Source organism: Neolamprologus brichardi, chromosome 19, assembly GCF_056152115.1.
Source record: "Neolamprologus brichardi isolate AB-2024 chromosome 19, ASM5615211v1, whole genome shotgun sequence".
NCBI lineage: Eukaryota > Metazoa > Chordata > Actinopteri > Cichliformes > Cichlidae > Neolamprologus > Neolamprologus brichardi.
In genome coordinates this window covers 13,056,277-13,075,034 of record NC_142122.1, presented here as the reverse complement: position 1 = coordinate 13,075,034, position 18,758 = coordinate 13,056,277, and the positions used below count along the sequence as shown (strand labels likewise).

Below are 18,758 nucleotides of genomic sequence, written 5' to 3'. Positions count from 1 at the left end.
GCCAATTTTTCTGCGGCTCTGCTCTGAATTAATTCACCAAGCCGGCAGTCAGGCCCTGATCCTCTGCAGTGATAATGAAACAAACGGTGTTTTTCCCCCAGATACATGAAGACTATAACATATAGTGGGACCAGGCCTTCCTCTGGGTTTGGGGGGGCGGACGGTGAGGATGCTTCTGCTCGACGGAAGCAAAGCGGCACCTGCTATAATTGACGTAATTCAAAATGAAACCGTATCTTGCACTATAGACATGCAGCGGTGTAAATCCAGGCATCATCACGCCATTAATGTCATTCATGTTTATCTCCGTAACCGTGACACAGATTCTCAGTGGCCTTACCTCTGCAAAAAATGCCTCCATCCTGCCTACTCCTCCCTGACGACTCGCGCCCGGCCCGGCAGAGCGCAGACACCGGCTCCGGTCTCGGGTGCGCAAATCTCACCAACTGAAGAGTGAGCCTGTTTGTCGAGATGAGGGAAAGGTAGCAGTGCCTCTGTGTTGGTGTTTCCCATTCAACGAGCGTTTATTCTATAACCTCCGAAATAGCCCAATTTCTCAAACACACCTCAGCTGCGTCCACGCTCTATGCGCAAAGAAAACCACACATGAGAAAAATCCACGGAGGCTGAGAGGAAAAAAATGAAAAATGTCCACGCCAGGGATCCGTCGGAGGAACGCTAATTGAAGCCCCCCGGTTTTCCAGGTCTGCCTGGTTTGTGTATCAGCGTGTGTATGTGTGTAGATATATGTGTGTGTATATGTGCACGTGTGAGGATGTGAGTATCCTGCGTGGGGTTGCGAGAGGACCAGTCCGGGGGTAGGATGAGCTTGACGCTGTCCACTCGCACACACCGATGGGGCGGTGCAGACACAGCCCCCTCCGATATAAAGCACACATTATAAGCTCACACGTACAGATGTGCGAGCAAACCTTAACCAGCGCTTTTGCGGTCACAGACAGTCCACCTAGAGGTGAGATGACGCTTCTGTGGTTGTTGACAGATAAAAGAACCTCTGTCCCCTTGGTCTAATTACAGATGATCATCCCGAACCAGATTATCCGGCTTCATCCCATCACGTCAGTGTTCATACAGCAATGAGTCCCGAAAAAGGAAAGAAAGAAAGAAAAGAGTATTTTTGTTTTTATAAAAGATAAATGCTGGTGAAGCAGGTTTCCTTGTTTGGAGAGATTAGGTCTCTTATTTAATATTTTGTTCTGTCAAAATGCTCGAGAATGAAAAACTCAAAGCCAATGTAGACTGTTTCTTTTTGTTATAGAACTACTTTTTAAAAAAAAAAAAAAAAAAAAAAAGTAATGTGTTAATGTATTGTGTGCCATTTAGTTTTTTGATGTCTGATCTTTTTCAAAAGCATGTGTTGCAAAAAAAATCATGAACAAAATTATTTGAGTTTTATTGCCTTGTAATTTCCTTTACCAGTGAATCACAAGATGTTGCTATTGATGTAGCTCCCAGAGTATTAGTGAGCATTTGAGTAATAAAGACATCAGATAGATTGTATAAAACCTGTTACCACAGCTGTTACCTTCTGTGCAAAAATTTGCTTGTGTATCAAGAGTATAAAGTTATTATAACCATTAAGGCCATGAATACAGACAAGCTGACATGACATTATTATAAAGCTGAATAAATGATATCTAAATTAGCAATGAGGCAAGTGCTGTCAAGAGCATTCATGCTTTTCCAAAACCAGTGCACAAAGAGAAAGTGGGGCCAGAGGGATTGGTGATGGTGGTGGGGGGCGTTGCTATATAATCTTTCTTTCTTTTAAAAAAAAAAATGTTGCTTGGTGTATAGGAGTAGGCTTGGATACAGGATCAGTCAGAGCCCCTGCCCCCATGCAGGCTGAAAAATGATATCTCATGGCGCGCACACACACACACACACACACACACACACGACCATAACAGTGAGGGCAAAACATCCCAAAATCAGAAAGAAAAACCAATAAAGTCTCCAAAGACCACAGTTTGGTATAAATAGACAGACAGCTGGTTTATGTGATGTGGACCGTGTGAGGTTTTTATTCTTCTTTTCACAGCACCAGCCTGCAGGGGCCAGGTGCAGCTTTTAGGAGCCCAGCAGGCTGAGGCCTCTCTTGGGTAAAGCATAAGCTCAGCCTGTTCCCCACGGAGCCCTGGAGGTATAGGGGTGGAGAGGTGTGCATGCTTGGAAGTATTATTTAGCTGTACCCTCCGTCTTCATCAGAGCAACAGTTCAAAAACTAGACCCACCAGCAGGGCCCCATGCGTGTTTTGTGTTTGTGATTAGACACATACACACATGCATGTACACAAACACATAGGAAATGAGACCCAATCTTACTGATCATTTCTCTGATCTCACTTTTGAAGGAAAAGGAACATTGGTACTCTGGGACTTTCACCTGATTTTAAACATCGATTTTACGCCTAATGACTGGGGTTTGTCACACTAAGACAGTTCAGGTAAAGTTAAGCAAAATGGAAATGATTAGTTGATTTATTGATTCACTGATTAAATGCTCAGCACAAATTGATCCAGAAAAAGTTTTAATTATCATATTTAAAATTTACTAAAACATTTTTTCTACTTCCAGACCATCAAATGGGAAAAAATTCCTGCTTCCTTCTGTTTTTTTTACTGTAGTTGAAACTCTCAGGTCTCAGATGTTGCAAAAGGGCTTCCACAAATGATCTCTTAAGCAAAATAAAAATGTCTATGATGAAAAAATCTATTGTTTATTGTTTCCAGTTCTAGTTTTAACTACACAACACACTGATCTTCTTTTTTATTATCTGTCAGCACTAAACCCCTCCTGGCTGCTACATGAGGGTGCTTTAAACGAACACACTGACTGTATTTTTGATTTTTACATGGGAGTCAATAGAGCAAAAGTAACAGCTACAAATTTGCCCAGAAAGATCTCTGATGCGGAAAGACAGAGGCGTCGTTGCTGTTCATGACCCAGCAGACTAACTCATCCAATATTCACATGTGTACAGGAACACACACACACATTGAAATACACAGACAAGAAAGTATGGGCTATTAAATTCTCATTACCATGACAACACCAGGACTGAGTGACCCTCAGCAGTGAATTGTGGGATAGATTTTGTTCCCTGCAAGTCAGGAGCAGAACTCTGCTTACTCATCTGACCACAGCTTCATCTCTTTCCCCTTGATGTCTCCTTCTCCTCTTACTGTTAACTGAATATTTGTGTGGGTGTGGGTGGGTGGGTAGGTGGGTGTTGTGGACAGATCATCAATAAGTCTGATGGTACTCTGGGTGAAAACTGGTTAAATACTAAAGGTGGTCATACCAAATATTGACTTTCAAGCTCATTTGTATTGTGAAAACTCAGTTTTTACCTTACATACTGTTCTTCCACCCACTATTTGCCACCTTCCAAGACTGGATCAAGACTTTTGTGTAATTTAACAATTGAGTTGAGTGAGTGTGTGCATGTCATATGTTGCATGTGCTAACAGGCATCACTCCCGGTGATACAGGCAATCAGTTTTATGAGCAGAGCACCCATAAATCTTTCTACATTTATTACCATCTTTCATTTTAAGTCTTTGATCTTCTGTGACCTCCCCCTCTCGCTTTGGATGTGTTTATGGTTGTCTGAAAGGACACGTTGATTGAAAGAGCTCCAGAGAAACTCAGCGTGAAATGTCCCAGTTGATCATCAACCTTACTTTGTAGTGATTAACTGGTAAAATGGGGCAATCCAAAATAAGGCCTCGGGGCTATATTTAGTTCTCAGCAAGTTCTAAATAATGGTCACACAAAGACAAAAAAGCATTGTGTGGTCAGATACATGGACAGATATGCATCACAGAATAGTTTTTAGGTTACACGGGATCACGGGGAGTATTTAGTCAATGTTTTGTATTTCTTTAAATATTTATGAGGTTGCATTCTTACAAAAAAAGTCAATTTTTCTCTGATGGAGCAGATGGGTCATCCTTTGAATCCACCTCTATATGATAACTTTCAAGTTTGTGACCAGGATAAACTAAGGTTTTGGGTTTTTTTTTTTAGTTTATTCTGGATTTTTCCCATTTATGATGTGACAGTGATTTCACAGACATATTCTTCATTAACAATCCCTTGGGTAAAATAAAGGAAAAGGAAAGTAAGGAAAATGTATGAAAAATGGCCTGCGACTGATTTACCACTCTGCCTCCAACATTCCCATTATTAAGAAGGATTTTTGTTCCAGATATTACTGCAATCATCCTCAAATATCAGCAGCTGGGTAACTTTTAGGAGTTTCATATACAATCTTTTATTTATCTTTTAGTCATCAAATATGTTAATCAAATTAGGTTTCATTTCTTTATTAAAACAGAACAAGTCTCTGACTTGTAGATATTTAAAGAAATAATTTAACAAGTGGATAAAAGACTCACAGCCCTCGTTGTTAGCCAGAACCCTGTAAGATCGTATAATGTGCCCACTGGCTATATTTCTTTTATGAAAATATTTCAACATGTCTTTGTCTTGCAATAAATCACCAAAATCATTTTTGGCAGTAAATATTATTACTGCAACTGTAGCAGTTTTGTTCACATTTAAATGTTGGTTTGCATGCTTTTACAATAATAAGAGGTACACACACAGGCTTGGTGTAATGAATCTGAGGTTATTAAGTCTTTCTAATTTGATTTGTTTCAAATTACTTATAAATACCAAATCTCTGCCAGCAGAGGACAAATACTTATTTTAGCAATGATCACTGAGATACTCACCAACACATAGACAAACCCAGTTAAAATCAGACACAAAGACTTGAAATACAAAGCCTCATTTGACTCAGAAACCTCTTTGAGTTAGAGCTAACAAGGTTTTGGTTTGTTTAGCAACAGATTGTTTAACTTCAGATTGAAAACAGAATACGAACAACAGTCACCTCAAAGTGCTTTATACAAGAAAAGACAAAGAAAACCCAACAATCGCCCAAGCCCCTGTGAGCAAGCACTTGGCAACAGCAGGAAGGAAAATCTCCCTTTTAACAGGAAGAAACTTACAAAAGGACCAAGCTAAGGGAGAGGCAAACATCTGCTATGACTAAACTATAAGAGAGAGCTAGAGTTTCATAATAACTAATGATTAAATATAGTTGTAGTGCATAAACACACACAGGGAAAAAAGAGATCAATGAAGAAGAAATGCTCAGTGCATTATGGGAAGCCCCCCCAGTAGCCTAAGTATATTGCTGCATAATTTAGAGACAATTCAGGAGCACTTGAGTCAGTCCTAACTATAAGTTTTATCAAAAGTGAAAGTCTACAAAGTATCTGTCTTCTAAAATCTCTATACAAACAGCCTCTTGCTTGCATTTTCTTTCAGCCTCCATTTCTCTTTACATCTGTATTGATTATTGGCTGCACTGTTGGTGATGACCATTAACCTTTTAGTTTAGTAAAAGGCTTTCTGTCTAGTGTCCATTTGCATGTCTGGCTGCACAATATTAAAGCATTTACAATGCACGGACAACAGAGATAACAGTGCAGACTGCAAAGACAGAAAAATGAGTAACGAGTTACAAAGCAATTTTCCTGTGGTATCAGTAGCTACGTGAAAAAGAAAGGTACAGTGGAAATAATAAATACAAACAAGCTGAGCCACTGTGGTTCTTCTGAGAGATGATTCGTGCATCCTGGTGTCAGAGTTCACTCCTTGGGGATGGTGAACAGAGGAATGAATGCTGCATTCATGAATTCATGAGCACTTTCAGAGTGATATATGTGATGTCACCTGATCTGTATGAGTCAGGCAACAATGTTTGTGGCCCTGAAATCATAAATCCCAGAAAAAAATATGATTTCATATTTCATTTAAGGTTTGAGGGTGGTGGGCTGGCCTCTTGTAAAATGTACAAATATACATGTTTAAACTATCAGCAGACTATTTTATTGATTCCTGCTGCTGTGGGCTCTTATAGAGAGATTGCAGTCTCTTCCAATGAGCTGTGATTCCACTGATACATAAATTTATTTTTAGATATACATATTTTAATTTTTACATTGTATCTGGCCTGACTAACAGAAAAGGCAGGGATTAGGAATGTTTCTATTCAGGTTGCACATGTAACACGAGCATATAAAACAATCTAAGCATGTCAGCATGTCTCCAAATTTGTAAAACATGAACAGGAAATTGATATCAATATGATCTTATGTGCATGTTGTTTTAGGATCTTGAGTTTTCAAATCATCTGTTGAAATAAAAATGGGTGGAGACAGGTTTATTTATGTGATTGAATATGTGACTTTATATAAGATGTTTCAACATCAGTTTATGTGTAGATATTTAGGCTACGTGCAGCTATATTAAAACAATATGTAAGTACATCTATTATTTTACAAACCCTAAAAGGCATTGCACTGTTAGTTATTAGCACTATTACTCCTGGAAATTTTACAGATGTTTGCAGTGTAAGGTTGCACCCTCTGTGAATTGCAAACATCCCCATGTGTGCAGATTTATGCCAGCTGTGTTGGGTTTACATGCATGCATGTACAGAAAGGGGTTCAATCTAATTAAGTCGCTTCACAGGGATGACTTCATCATGATTTCCTTTCTCCCTCCCCCTACTCAGACCCCGCCACTGCCACACCCCACTCCTGCACCATTCATATTACATGGCAGTAGGATAGCACGTCTTTGAACCAAATTAGCTGTCATTGCAACCCCTTAATTCCCAACAGACAGTGGGGGTAATTTAATCAGTCAGCTATAGCCTGCAGGAGAGCACGCATGCAGACATCCAAATTCATAAAATAGAGAAAAATTATTTTATCATCTGTCTCTTGTGACCACACAAACAAATGCTTTAAGTGAGTCTGGGGAGATACTTTCTTCTCTTTGCTACATCAGCCCCACCCTTGGCAACTTTTCCTGTACACCTGCCAATAAATAAAAAGAAATTGAAGGAGTTCAGGAGGTAGAGATTTTATCAAGATTATTATCGCAGCTTTAAATTACTGTCCATACTACATCTGTATCTCAGTTAATGTTTAGAGTTCATCTGAGCTTTGTTGTGAGCGACTTTTTCTACTGGATTAAGTTAAATGAAGCCTAATCCTAATGAGCGCATTTGAAATTACCCAGATCGCTACAATAACTGGATTACATGGGCTCCCCCTCATTTAAGACACCCCTCCTCTTCTTAAAAATATCAGGAAAAAAATAGAATGAGATGGGTTGGGTGAAACTGGCGAGACTGAAAATGGCTGAAAAGCAATAGCACGACTTTGATGGCTTTGTGTATTTGAGCATTTCTTTCTATTGTAACTCTTTGTGGTCTTTCTAACTTAAACAGACCCTTGTCTCACAAATTCAGGGAGTGGACATTGGTTAATGAATCTGTCATTATTAAGTTAAACACGCACGCACACAAGGACTGGTGTTAACAGTGTAACTAACGACACATGCACTGAACAAAAGCCCAGCTGTCACTCTAGAGGCTTAACAATTATGTATGAATATTCATGGCAGCGACAGAAGGTGAGCTTGGCTTTGCAAAGCGTGGTCTTTGTGGAAGTCAGTGTGGAGTCAGCTCTTTTACCTCATCTCCTTTAGCTTTAACAGCAGCTTTAAGAGCCTGTTATTAATTTAGTATGGTTAACAAAACATGTCATAACTTCTGAATTAATGCTAAAAAATGATTTAAGAAAATAAGAGTCAGAATCTGCTTGACTAACAAAGTTAGAAAACCTTGCACTGATTTGCTCTCAGTCATATTATTATTGCTAAAAATGGAAATTCATACGGAAACCCGAATTATGGCTTTCATTTTTGAAGATACCTTAAACGTTTCTCTATAGCAAAACTGCATGCAGCTAAAACCAGGTGGGCAGCTTTATGTATTTCTTTATCAGGTTATGAGGATCAAATCACACTCTGACCACAACCTGCTAACATTAATTCCAAGGAAAAGTAGAATTGTCTTAAACGAACTGCTGCTAAGTAGGGATTTTGTTTATTGTTACTAATTTTGATTGACATTTATTGACAGTTGTTCTAATACATTTGTTAAGCATTGATTGAGTTTCATTCATGTACGTGTTTTGTTTTTCTGCACAAACACATACATATGGGCACTGTATATTTTTATGTATTAAATTTTATTGTATAGAATATACAATTGAAAGAATAAATGAAAAAAAATATCACAGCATGACTCTACTTTAAACGGCCAGACGGTGGTAGTAATCAGCCATTTAATTAGAGCACGTTGAGTACATGGTGAGTCGCTTAGATAGGCCGTGTCAGTATGAGCCCGCCTCTAGGGAAATCCGATTGGCTGACGTTATGCCATGAGAGAAGTCCGTTTCTTATTGGACAAGATACCCTTCACTCCGCGGTGACGGACTCCAGACGGCTAGCTGTTTCGAAAATGAAACTGGCTTACCTCTGACTTTGATAGGTAAAGACGAGAAAACGAAAATAAAGCGTTTCTTTAAAAAATTTCAGGCGATTCACTCTTGCGGCCTGACACAGCGGAGGCTCAAGACACAAACGGTAAGGATAAGATGATGCGAGAGACGGGGGGGACGGACATTTTTTGGGGAGTCAGGCCTTTGCTGTCAAACCACGACAACAACAACACCTGATTCGCTTCTCCTATTTTAGCTTCAAGCTAATTACGGTTTACTTACAAGCGAGTGTAAACATGTGCAGACGTGTTTGTTGACCCCCTCTGACGAAATACTGCTTAATTCTCTGTCCGAGCGGTGTGTTGTGGTTTTAGATAAGACAAGCAGGAGAAAGGCTCACAGAAAACTGCTCCTCCTTTTTTTTTTACAGCGGGATATGTTCAGCAAACACCATACCAGTTCGGGGCGTGTTGTACTGGAATGGGGGTATGTATATTTCGTATTTCCTGTCATATATATGTCTATAGTTTCTTCGTGTATTTTTAGGGGCCTCTTATAAGCTACCTATAAGCAAAGCCATTACACCACAATGTGTTGTTTATCGTGTGATAAGCCACAGCTTACGTGTAAAATAAGTCTTTCTTACATCATAAGGAGTGTTGGTCTTCTTTTAATATAATTTTTGTGGGGTTTTCTGGGGGCTTTGGGCGTTGGTGTCACGGCTGTAACACAATAGTCAGACCAAAGCTTGAAGGACTGTGTTTTTGTTTGGTTTTACTTGGTCATTGGGGTATATTTATTACTTTGTGTCGCATTCAGACATTCTAAAATTGTTTCTGGTATCTAATGCATAAAGATATTGCCCTATCTGCTCTATGGACATATTTTATATATGCACTTTAGGCCAACTTTTATCTGCTTCCAACATCTGTCATGTAAACATAGTGCATTTTGACCAGTAGACCTAGTTTTGAATTGAATTGAAGTACCTACATTCATCTTCTGTCTGACCTTATGCCATTTTTGCTGACCCTTCGGAAGGAAGGCCAATATCTGTACAGTCAATAATGAATAAACCAATAAAGAGTTATACTTGAGGCTAATCCTGGTGGACTTTGTGGATGTTGTAACCTGTATAGTGTGTTTTCTATAATGTATGGGTCTCAAATTTAGTTGATTTTTAACCAAGATATGAGGTGTGGTCGTACATATGCAGTGATATTTATGCAGAAAATGAAACTTGGCAGTGAAACCTGGTCACGTTCTTTAAAATTTAGAGCCATAACTCTCTCCCCTCCTTTCTACAGTCTGTAGCAGCAAGTTTGACAACTCGGTGAGACTGAAGCTGCTGTCGGTATGGCGCACTTTGACACAGAATACCAGCGCCTGGAGGCATCATACAGCGACTCTCCCCCGGGAGAGGAGAACCTGTTGATGCATGTGCCTGAAGGAGTTAAATGTATGATACACATGCACAAATCACAAACAAATATAAGACTTTTTCAAAAACGCATGCCCCTTTTGTTTTATATTCACAGTGATGCCCCAGAATAACAATGTCACTAACTGGAAACAACTCTTTTGCAGCTCAATGGCACCACATAGAAAACCTGGACCTGTTTTTCCAGAGAATATCCTTTGAACTAATTTTGGCACATTTCTTGCTCACCACATTCTGAATTGCGCTGCACTTTCTTACCGCAGATGGATTTAGGATATTCCTTAACACTTATTACGTCTATAATCTGCATCAAAAGAATGGATTTACTTGTATGCTGCTCGGAGAGATCTTTGAGCTGGTGTATGTATTCTCTTCATCACAAGTTGTATTTTTCAGCAAATATAGCATTAACTTTTATCTGTAGAGTATACTGTGTCTTATGTTTGTCTTCATATTTTCTATTTCTCCCTGTCTTTCCTCTTTACCTGGCACCGCTCACTTTCTTTCTCTATGCAGTCAGTTGCTGTTTGTGGTTGGCTTTACAGTGTTCCTTGCTAACTGTGTGGATTATGACGTCCTCTTTGCCAACAAGTTTGTAAATCACACCGATTCATCTAAAGTCACCTTGCCTGATGCATTCCTCCCAGTGGATGTCTGCAGTGCAAGGTGAGTCTAAGACTCTGTATTTGTTAAAATGACCTTATGATGTTTTTTGCAGAGACAGTGCTCCAGCTGTAGTTCAAAACAATAATAATATTTACCGTATGCTGTGCTTGGTGGAGCCCTTTAGTTTATTGACTGCCTTAAACTACACATTTTAGTCCCTCTATCTTTGAAACAGCTTTTTCTGATTGGTTGCAACACCTCAAACAGACGATTTAACAGCAGGTGGGTGGGGCATCTATACTTACAGCCATGGGTTTGTGTGGCTGTCAAGCACATCTGCCCTAAATGATGTCATACAGAGACTACAATAAAATAGAATATCTGACATCAAGCTTTTAGAGCAGTCTGAGGTTTATGTTTGCATGCTGATGTCATTATATTGTGTTTTGACCATTTTAGATATGAGAATCCAGACAGAAAATAAGGAAAACATAAAAGGCCCTCTTTAAGTCTGCTTTAAATCTTCACTATATTATCTTCAGAAATTATTGTAAAATAAAGCCTCCAGTTTTCTTTATTTTTCTGATAAATATGACATTTTGTTTAAGCACTGCTTCAATGCTGGTGAATAATAACATTTCTTTTGGTCTACAGAATCCGAAACAATGCATTTGTGATCTTTGTGCTGATAATCTCCGGGGTGTTTTGGCTACACCGGCTCATTAAATTCATCTACAATGTGTGCTGTTATTGGGAGATTCGATCCTTCTACATCAACGCCCTTAAAATGACCATGGTGAGTTTTTTGTGGGACAGTTTGTCCTGTTGACATTAGAAACACCCACTAATGTCTGTTATTTTTGCCAAGAATAAAGCCCAATTCCTAAGCTTTATAGTGCTTTTGTGCTTCAGTCAGAGCTCCCCTATGCAACGTGGCAGGAGGTTCAGGCCAGGATTGTTGAGATCCAGAAGGAACATCAGATCTGCATCCATAAAAAGGAGCTGACAGAGCTGGACATTTACCACCGCATCCTCCGCTTTAAGAATTACATGGTTTGTATATTTGCAGTGAAATGTCATTAAAGATTTTGGTGGGTGAACACCTCCTTTCAGACATAACAAAATGATGTAACCTCAAACCAAACCTTTCTTCCTGTACTTCTCTAGGTTGCCATGGTGAATAAATCACTCCTTCCTGTGCGATTTCGACTTCCTGTACTTGGGGAGTCCGTGTTTTATACTCGGGGTCTCAAATACAACTTTGAGCTCATCTTCTTTTGGGGACCAGGTCTGTCATCAGTTATGCATGTGTGCTTTTGTATACGAGTTATATCCTGTGTAAGTAATTGATCTGTTTATGAGAAGAAACCTTTATTTAAACTTTGCTGATTTTGATTGTTTTCATTCCTGTAGGCTCCCTGTTTGAGAACGAGTGGAGTCTGAAACAGGAGTATAAGAGGGGAGGGAACAGGCTTGAGCTTGCAGACAGGCTAGCCTCTCGTATCCTGTGGATCGGCATTGCAAATCTGCTGCTGTGTCCAGTCATTCTTGTGTGGCAGATCCTTTATGCCTTTTTCAGTTATACTGAGGTAAATGATTTACATATGAATTAACTAAGCCATTTCCTTTTGCATTTAATAGTGATGACAGTGTTTTGTTTTGTTTTTTTGTCTGTGTTTGTATGTAGGTGATCAAGCGAGAGCCTGGCTCTCTGGGGGCGAGATGCTGGTCTCTGTATGGTCGATGTTATCTGCGTCATTTCAATGAGCTGGACCACGAGCTCATGTCACGCCTCAGCAAAGGCTACAAGGTCAGTGCACCAACTCATCTCCTGCACATCTTTGATGCTCATAACTACCTTCTTATTTTCTAAAAGCTAGGATTATAAAGGCTAATCCGTAAATCTGGCAAATCTGTAAATATATGAGACCAATTGGGATTTTTCCTGTAGATAAGAGCAAGGAAAAAGATTTTTCTGGTGCTTCTCATTCATTGCCTACAGAGTTAATAATCAACCCCATTTCCTCCTCCTTTCTTCCTCTTCTTTGTACTCTGTTCTTGTTTCATTCAGGCTGCATCCAAGTATATGAACTGTTTCCTTTCACCACTGCTCACAGTGGTTGCCAAAAATGTGGCATTTTTCGCCGGGTCTCTTTTGGCCGTTCTCATCGCCCTGACCATCTATGATGAGGACGTTCTTGCAGTGGAGCATGTGCTCTCATCAATCACACTCCTTGGAGTGTGTATCACAATCTGCAGGTAAGGACTGATGGTGAAATAATTTAATGGGAAGTCTGAATAAGATAAAAACCTAAATTTAAATGTGTTCAGTGGAGAAGAAAAGTAAAATAAAGGGTAGAAAGCAGAATAGCAAGAAACCACTAATCAGTCCAGCTGTGTAAAACTAAATGAAACTTTATAAATATATAAAATACTTAACAATATTGTAAATTAAATTGCATACATCTGCTACAAACTAAGACTATAGGACCCAAATCTCATCATGCAGAATATCAACCATTAACCCCGAGCCATTTCTTTATTGCCCTTTTAAAGCTGCTCAAAGTTGTAATCCCTTTAATGCTCTTTTGCATCTCGTTCTTCTTCCTACTTATGGAAGGAAGAGGGATTCCTTGCCTTAAGCAGCTTCTGGCTCTTTTACATCTGAATTCCAAAAGTTAATTTGAAACAGTTAATTATTTTGCGCTTTCAGCCATCCAAAACACTGAAAGAAACGATGCATATGTGTAGTTTATTATGAATGAAATTAATCATTTTTTAAAAATGTCCACTTACTTTACTTAAACAGTTCATTCTTGTCTAATATGCATCTGTTTTCCAAAGCTTTGTGTCATCATACATATCTCAGTAAATGTGGAAAAAAAAGTCCGTCTCCACCACTTCTCTTTCTTTCTCTACAGGTCATTTATTCCTGATAAACATATGGTGTTCTGCCCTGAGCAGCTGTTGCGGGTCATTCTGGCTCATATCCACTACATGCCTGATCACTGGCAAGGCAATGCACACAGATACGAGACCCGAGACCAGTTCTCCCAGCTGTTCCAGTACAAAGCAGTGAGTACAGAAACTTAACTATAAATAAACCTTTCATTTTTTTTTTCTTCAAATTATACACTGAACATGTCATTACCTGAAAACTGACTGAAGGACAATTAATGGAAGCCAATCATTGTTTTTTAAAAAAAACAAATTATGTACACATGTTCTGCTCATGCTTACCTCTGCCATGATGAAGGCCTTTTAATACATGCTTTTTCCAGCCATTCTTTTGTAGATTTGCTGGTGTGTTTGGGAACTATGGCCTGTTGCAAGGGACAATCTTTAGCTTGAAACCTCATATTTGACGCTAGAATACTTTGGAATACAGAAACGTTCATGGTTGACTCAATGACTGTACAGGTCCTGGTACCACAGGATCTGTGTCTGCACAACAAGCCTAAATAATCCCCTCTACCACCATGCTTCACTGTTGGTCTGAGGTCTTTGTGCTGATGTGCTGCATTTGGTTTTTGCTAAATGTTGCACTGTGTTATGGTTAAATATCTCCACTTTGGTCCTTTTTGTTCAAAGGATATTGTTCCAGAGGTCTTGTGATTAATACAGATGCAGCTTTGCAAACTTAAGCTGTGGTTCCAGGTTTAATGAGAAGAGGCTTTCTCCTGGCAAATCTTCCAAAAAAAAGTCATACTTATTCAATTTTTTCTAATTGCACTGATTGAACTTTAACATATAACATTACAACATGCAAAAATACTGTCTGTAGATTCTCAGATGTAGCACTCTGTATTTGTTTTTTGGTTTTTTTTTTGGCAGTTTCTCCAAGCACAGTATGACATTATGAATTAGCTGGAAAGATTAGAACAGTATTGAATGTTTTCCACTTGTGAACCATCATTCTCACTGTACAGTAGTGGACCTTCAGATTGTTTAGAGGCCTTGTAGTACTTCACAGACTGAAGGGCAGCAACAATTGATTCTTCAAGATCATCTCACACCTGAATGCTTCAGACCAAAGTATTGCCAAAAAATCTCAGTTTATAGAGGTGCTCACGCTTGCTTATGATCAATCAAATGCATTTGATTAGCAGCACTTGGCCGCCGCTTACCCTTTTAAGTGATATGGAAGCAATAAGGGAGCTAATGGGTATTCATACACTCCTCCTGCATTTTGGCTTTGTTTATGTTAAATAAATAATGATATGGTGTAATATCTTGTGTTTTTGTAGCTCATCTAAAGTTACCTCATTTTAAGACTTGCTGAGGCCCAGATTATTTTTATTACTTCCTGATATGTAAAACTTTAAAACTGAGAGAAGGTGCACTTTGTTTTTACCATGAAAGGCTTCTGAAGATTTTCTGCTATTTAGCTGTTAATTACCAGAGACTATGGCCTGAATACACACACCACCCACCGCTAATAGTGAGCTTCACAATCACTGTCATTTGCATTCATGTCTCGTAGGGATTGGAAAATTAGCAGATTCTAGCTATTGACTGTGGGGGTCTTTAGTCCCATGCTGAGGAGCATATTATCACTGCTTGTTAGAAGTAATTTACTCTTCACTTGAAGATTTTTAGTGCTGAAAGCAACATTGAAGTTTAAATTTGAATGTGTTCAAAAAGAATAAATTTAGCATAACACTATACTCGTTTTTAGTGTGCAGTTTACACTTTGTTTTCCTCCAGGTGTTTATTCTAGAGGAGCTGTTAAGTCCAGTGGTGACTCCCATCATCCTCATCTTCTGTCTAAGGAGAAAGTCTTTGGAGATCATTGACTTCTTCAGAAACTTCACTGTGGAGGTGGTTGGGGTGGGAGACACCTGCTCCTTTGCTCAGATGGACATTAGGCAGCATGGACACCCTGCGGTGAGAGACTGTCACAACGCAGCCAATTTTATGACTAAATATGTAGATGTAAACAGAAAGTATAAACTATGTGGTGTTATTGATGGATAATTAATCCTCCCTTTGTAGTGGATGTCAGAGGGGAAGACAGAGGCATCTATCTATCAGCAGGCAGAGGATGGGAAGACGGAGTTATCGCTGATGCACTTTGCCATCACTAACCCCCAGTGGCAGCCTCCTCGAGAGACCACACACTTTATCAGCCAGTTGAAAGAAAGAGTTCACAGAGAAGCCACAGGGGCTCCTTCAGACACACATCCAATGTCTCTGTCAGAGTCTGAGGTAGGCTGATGAACTACCATGCATACCCAAGTATGAAAGTGGTGATTAATTAATGTAATTACATTTTGACTGGTAAAAATTGATTTTCTCTGTCGTCTTTTCTTTCTTTTTTAGCCACGGAGTCTCATTGCAAACCTCTTGACAGGTCCCTCCACACTGGCCTCAGTTCATTTTGACCGGGATATTTCTTTAGCAAATCATGCAGCAGCTGGCATAAACGATGGGGGGTCCGCCTTACGCTCTCTTTCGCCAATTAGCAGCAGCCTTCACTTGAGAGGCAGCTTAAGTGCAGCTCACAGGGTTGCTGGCCATACTAGCAGAACAATGGCAGGCTCAGGGTAGGAAAGATGCTCTTTCAGTTATACTAAACTCATGTTCTCCTTCTCTTTGCCAATTCCTTGTGTCCAATTTTCTCCACATTCGTTCTCTCCTCCGGTAGGACCGACGCTCGAACTGTGAGCTCAGGCAGCAGCGCATGGGAAGGTCAGCTTACAAGTTTGGTCCTATCAGAGTATGCCTCCACTGAGATGAGCATCCATGCACTTTATATGCATGAGGTATGTGCATGCATAACAGAGGTATTATGAATATTTCACAGATTTCATCCATCTTTATCCATCCTCATCTTTCTCACTTTTATTCCAAAGCTCCATAAACAGCAGTCTCGTGGCGAGATGTCCCGCCACACTTGGCACAGACAGGAGAGCGACGAAAGCAGCGACAGCATCCCAGATGAAGTAAGGAGCGAACCCATTCCCCATTCAAGAAATTTCCCTCGATCGCACACTTTCCCCACCACCGTTCCCAGTCCTAGTGCCATTCCCACTTCAGCTTCAGCCACCAGCAGCACCGCTCTGGGCCAGGAGAGGCCAACAGCACAGAGCAGCAGTCAGAGACACCACAGTGGACCTACAGCTGGTATCTATGTTTTTGGTTGCTTGGTATTCTTTTTAATGTTATTAATTTTAAGGTTATTATAATAAATCCTTACTTTTGCAGTAGCATTATTACAATGAATGGAAATATAAATTAATAAACTTTAAGGAAATGTGTTCATTTTAGGAAGAGGTGTGGGAGCTGTGTCAGTACTAATGTGAAAATTTGCCTGCACTGGAAATACTGTAATTCTTCAGTTCTACTTATAGACTGTATATAAAAGATAGATGTAGAGTCTGGAATTGAAAAGAAAGCTGATGCAAAGTGCTTTAAACCTGCATCCTTTCAAGGCCATAAGGAGGCGACTCAAAAAAGAAGCCAGTTGTGGAGTCACATAAGTGTGTTAAATCTTGACTACCTGTCTGTTTGTTTTGAAGACCCGTTTGGTACAGGGGTAAAGATAGTGAGATCAGCACGTGTGCCAATGGGAGGATGGGCAGAGGATGGTCAAACAGCGCAACGACACCATGAACCACTACCAGAGGAGAGTTTAGAGGATGAAATGCCTCCTCACATACACAAGGTGAATGCTCTTTCTTTCTGTGTGTGCTATTGAATGTTAATTTGTCTGTATTCACTACAAGTAAATGAATATTTTGTTCTTTCTCTCACTTTAGGTTACATAATCAAGCCATGCGAATACCTGCATCTGTCCTTCTATAGATCCCACAACATTGATCCTCATCCAGACCCTTTTCCAGGATTGAACATCTGATCTGACATAATGCAAAAGTAGTAAAACCATCTGAAGTAAAACCATCTGAACAGGTTTAGATAGTTATTGCCTTTGGTCATTCGAATACTTTGTGACTTTGCGACATCAATGATATATTTAACAGGCATTTGGAGTAAACATGTTTATCAGAAGAGGACCTTCAGGATCAAGTTATTTCTAATAGCCACTGTGCACATCAGATTACACTACACATATTTAACATCACGTGGGATGAAAGTGCGTATGCTGTGGAGAGACAGTGCTTGTGAACACCAAGCACTGCTGGAAAGTTAACAGTTTGCCCAAACCAGACCACAGAAGTCCAGACTGTGCTGTCGACCACTTTTGTAAACATGATAACATGAAATGAAGGAAATGAAGAATGTCTCCATAACAATGAAGTGTGTTTAGACAGATGCTGTTAAAAACAGAGACTTTCATTGTGTATATTTGTTCTTGTACTGATAGCAGCAGGGTGTGGATTATACCATATACTCTGCATTTCAGCTTGCATTTTGCCTCTTGTAAAAAAAAAAAAAGTATGAAGATCTCAACTCTTATAAAATTTACATAATATTTTTCATATCATCTTTTAATTTAACCCTTTTCTGCATTAATTGCTTTACAAGAGATTTTTCTAAAAATGTCCCAAAGCCCAGAAATCTGGATGCATTTGCACAAATTGATATTTGTTTAAAAAATGAATTGTACTGATTTGAGTTCTGCATGCAAACATGCACTGTGTTATCAGGTTATTTCACAGCAGCCCAGGGGAATATTGAATCAATTTTGATGTGTTTGCAGACACTTTAAAATCTAATGTCACCCATTTTCCCCCCATTTAAATATTTGTCAACAGACTTATAGACTAATAGTTCAGTAGGAAAACAAGGCTGTCAAAGCATGTAATATTGACTTCTGCCATACTAAAATCTCCCAAAGTGCATGGACATCACATATTCATCCTTCTGGAGAGTTCAAACTTGATGGCACAGCAAGAAACTCTACCATATCCAGTCAGAGCATGGAAGCACTCTGTTCCCCATGTCAATAAGCCAGGTCTTTACACTGGGAATGATGCACTTTAATAAGTTGCTAATGCAGAGTGTCACTTAACTTGGATTGTTTTGCATCTGTACATTTTCGTACACATATTGTTAAATTATTTTTATTTTTCAAAGGGATGTGCCAAGGTGATGATGAAGTACTGTCGATGGAGACTGTAGTGATCAATGTTAATTTGAAGGTGATTAGCGTTTTTGTTTGTTTATATTATAAATCTTGTAAAATACCAATTTGTACAGCTGAAAATTCGTCTATTAAAAACGATGCAATGAGTTTGTGTGTGCAGTGAAAAACAAACTACAAACATGATCCGGTTTATAATGTGTTATGATTATAACACGGTGACGGGTTGACGGTGACTAACCTTTCGTATTTTAACGTGGCTCTATG

The 18,758-nt window shown here is 39.4% G+C and overlaps 2 protein-coding genes across 4 annotated transcripts in view; one reads left to right on the top strand and one right to left on the bottom strand.

Annotated features, from left to right (window-relative positions):
* The window catches only part of myo10l1 (myosin X, like 1), a 42,710-nt gene extending 41,915 nt beyond the window's left edge, over nucleotides 1-795 (bottom strand). For both annotated transcript variants that reach the window (XM_035910987.2, XM_087832809.1), the window contains exon 1: nucleotides 341-795. In XM_035910987.2, the coding sequence (XP_035766880.2) occupies nucleotides 341-361 (21 nt within the window). In that variant the 5' untranslated portion in view covers nucleotides 362-795. The remainder of the gene's footprint in view (nucleotides 1-340) is intronic.
* A 7,596-nt stretch (nucleotides 796-8,391) lies between these two features.
* Nucleotides 8,392-18,640, top strand: atg9a (ATG9 autophagy related 9 homolog A (S. cerevisiae)). Of its 2 annotated transcripts, XM_006798402.3 has the most exons (20): nucleotides 8,392-8,542; nucleotides 8,828-8,883; nucleotides 9,705-9,856; nucleotides 9,985-10,028; nucleotides 10,134-10,198; nucleotides 10,355-10,504; nucleotides 11,099-11,240; nucleotides 11,357-11,497; nucleotides 11,612-11,732; nucleotides 11,858-12,033; nucleotides 12,132-12,254; nucleotides 12,516-12,703; nucleotides 13,366-13,519; nucleotides 15,152-15,331; nucleotides 15,440-15,652; nucleotides 15,767-15,990; nucleotides 16,092-16,209; nucleotides 16,300-16,570; nucleotides 16,966-17,111; nucleotides 17,206-18,640. In XM_006798402.3, the coding sequence occupies exons 3-20, from the start codon at nucleotides 9,754-9,756 to the stop codon at nucleotides 17,212-17,214; spliced, it is 2,568 nt and encodes an 855-aa protein (XP_006798465.2). In that variant the 5' UTR covers nucleotides 8,392-8,542; nucleotides 8,828-8,883; nucleotides 9,705-9,753; the 3' UTR covers nucleotides 17,215-18,640. The 2 variants fall into 2 exon arrangements, with proteins under 2 accessions (XP_006798465.2, XP_035766884.2); XM_035910991.2 differs by lacking the exon at nucleotides 8,392-8,542 and having other exon boundaries at nucleotides 8,642-8,883.
* The last annotated feature ends 118 nt before the right edge of the window (nucleotides 18,641-18,758 follow it).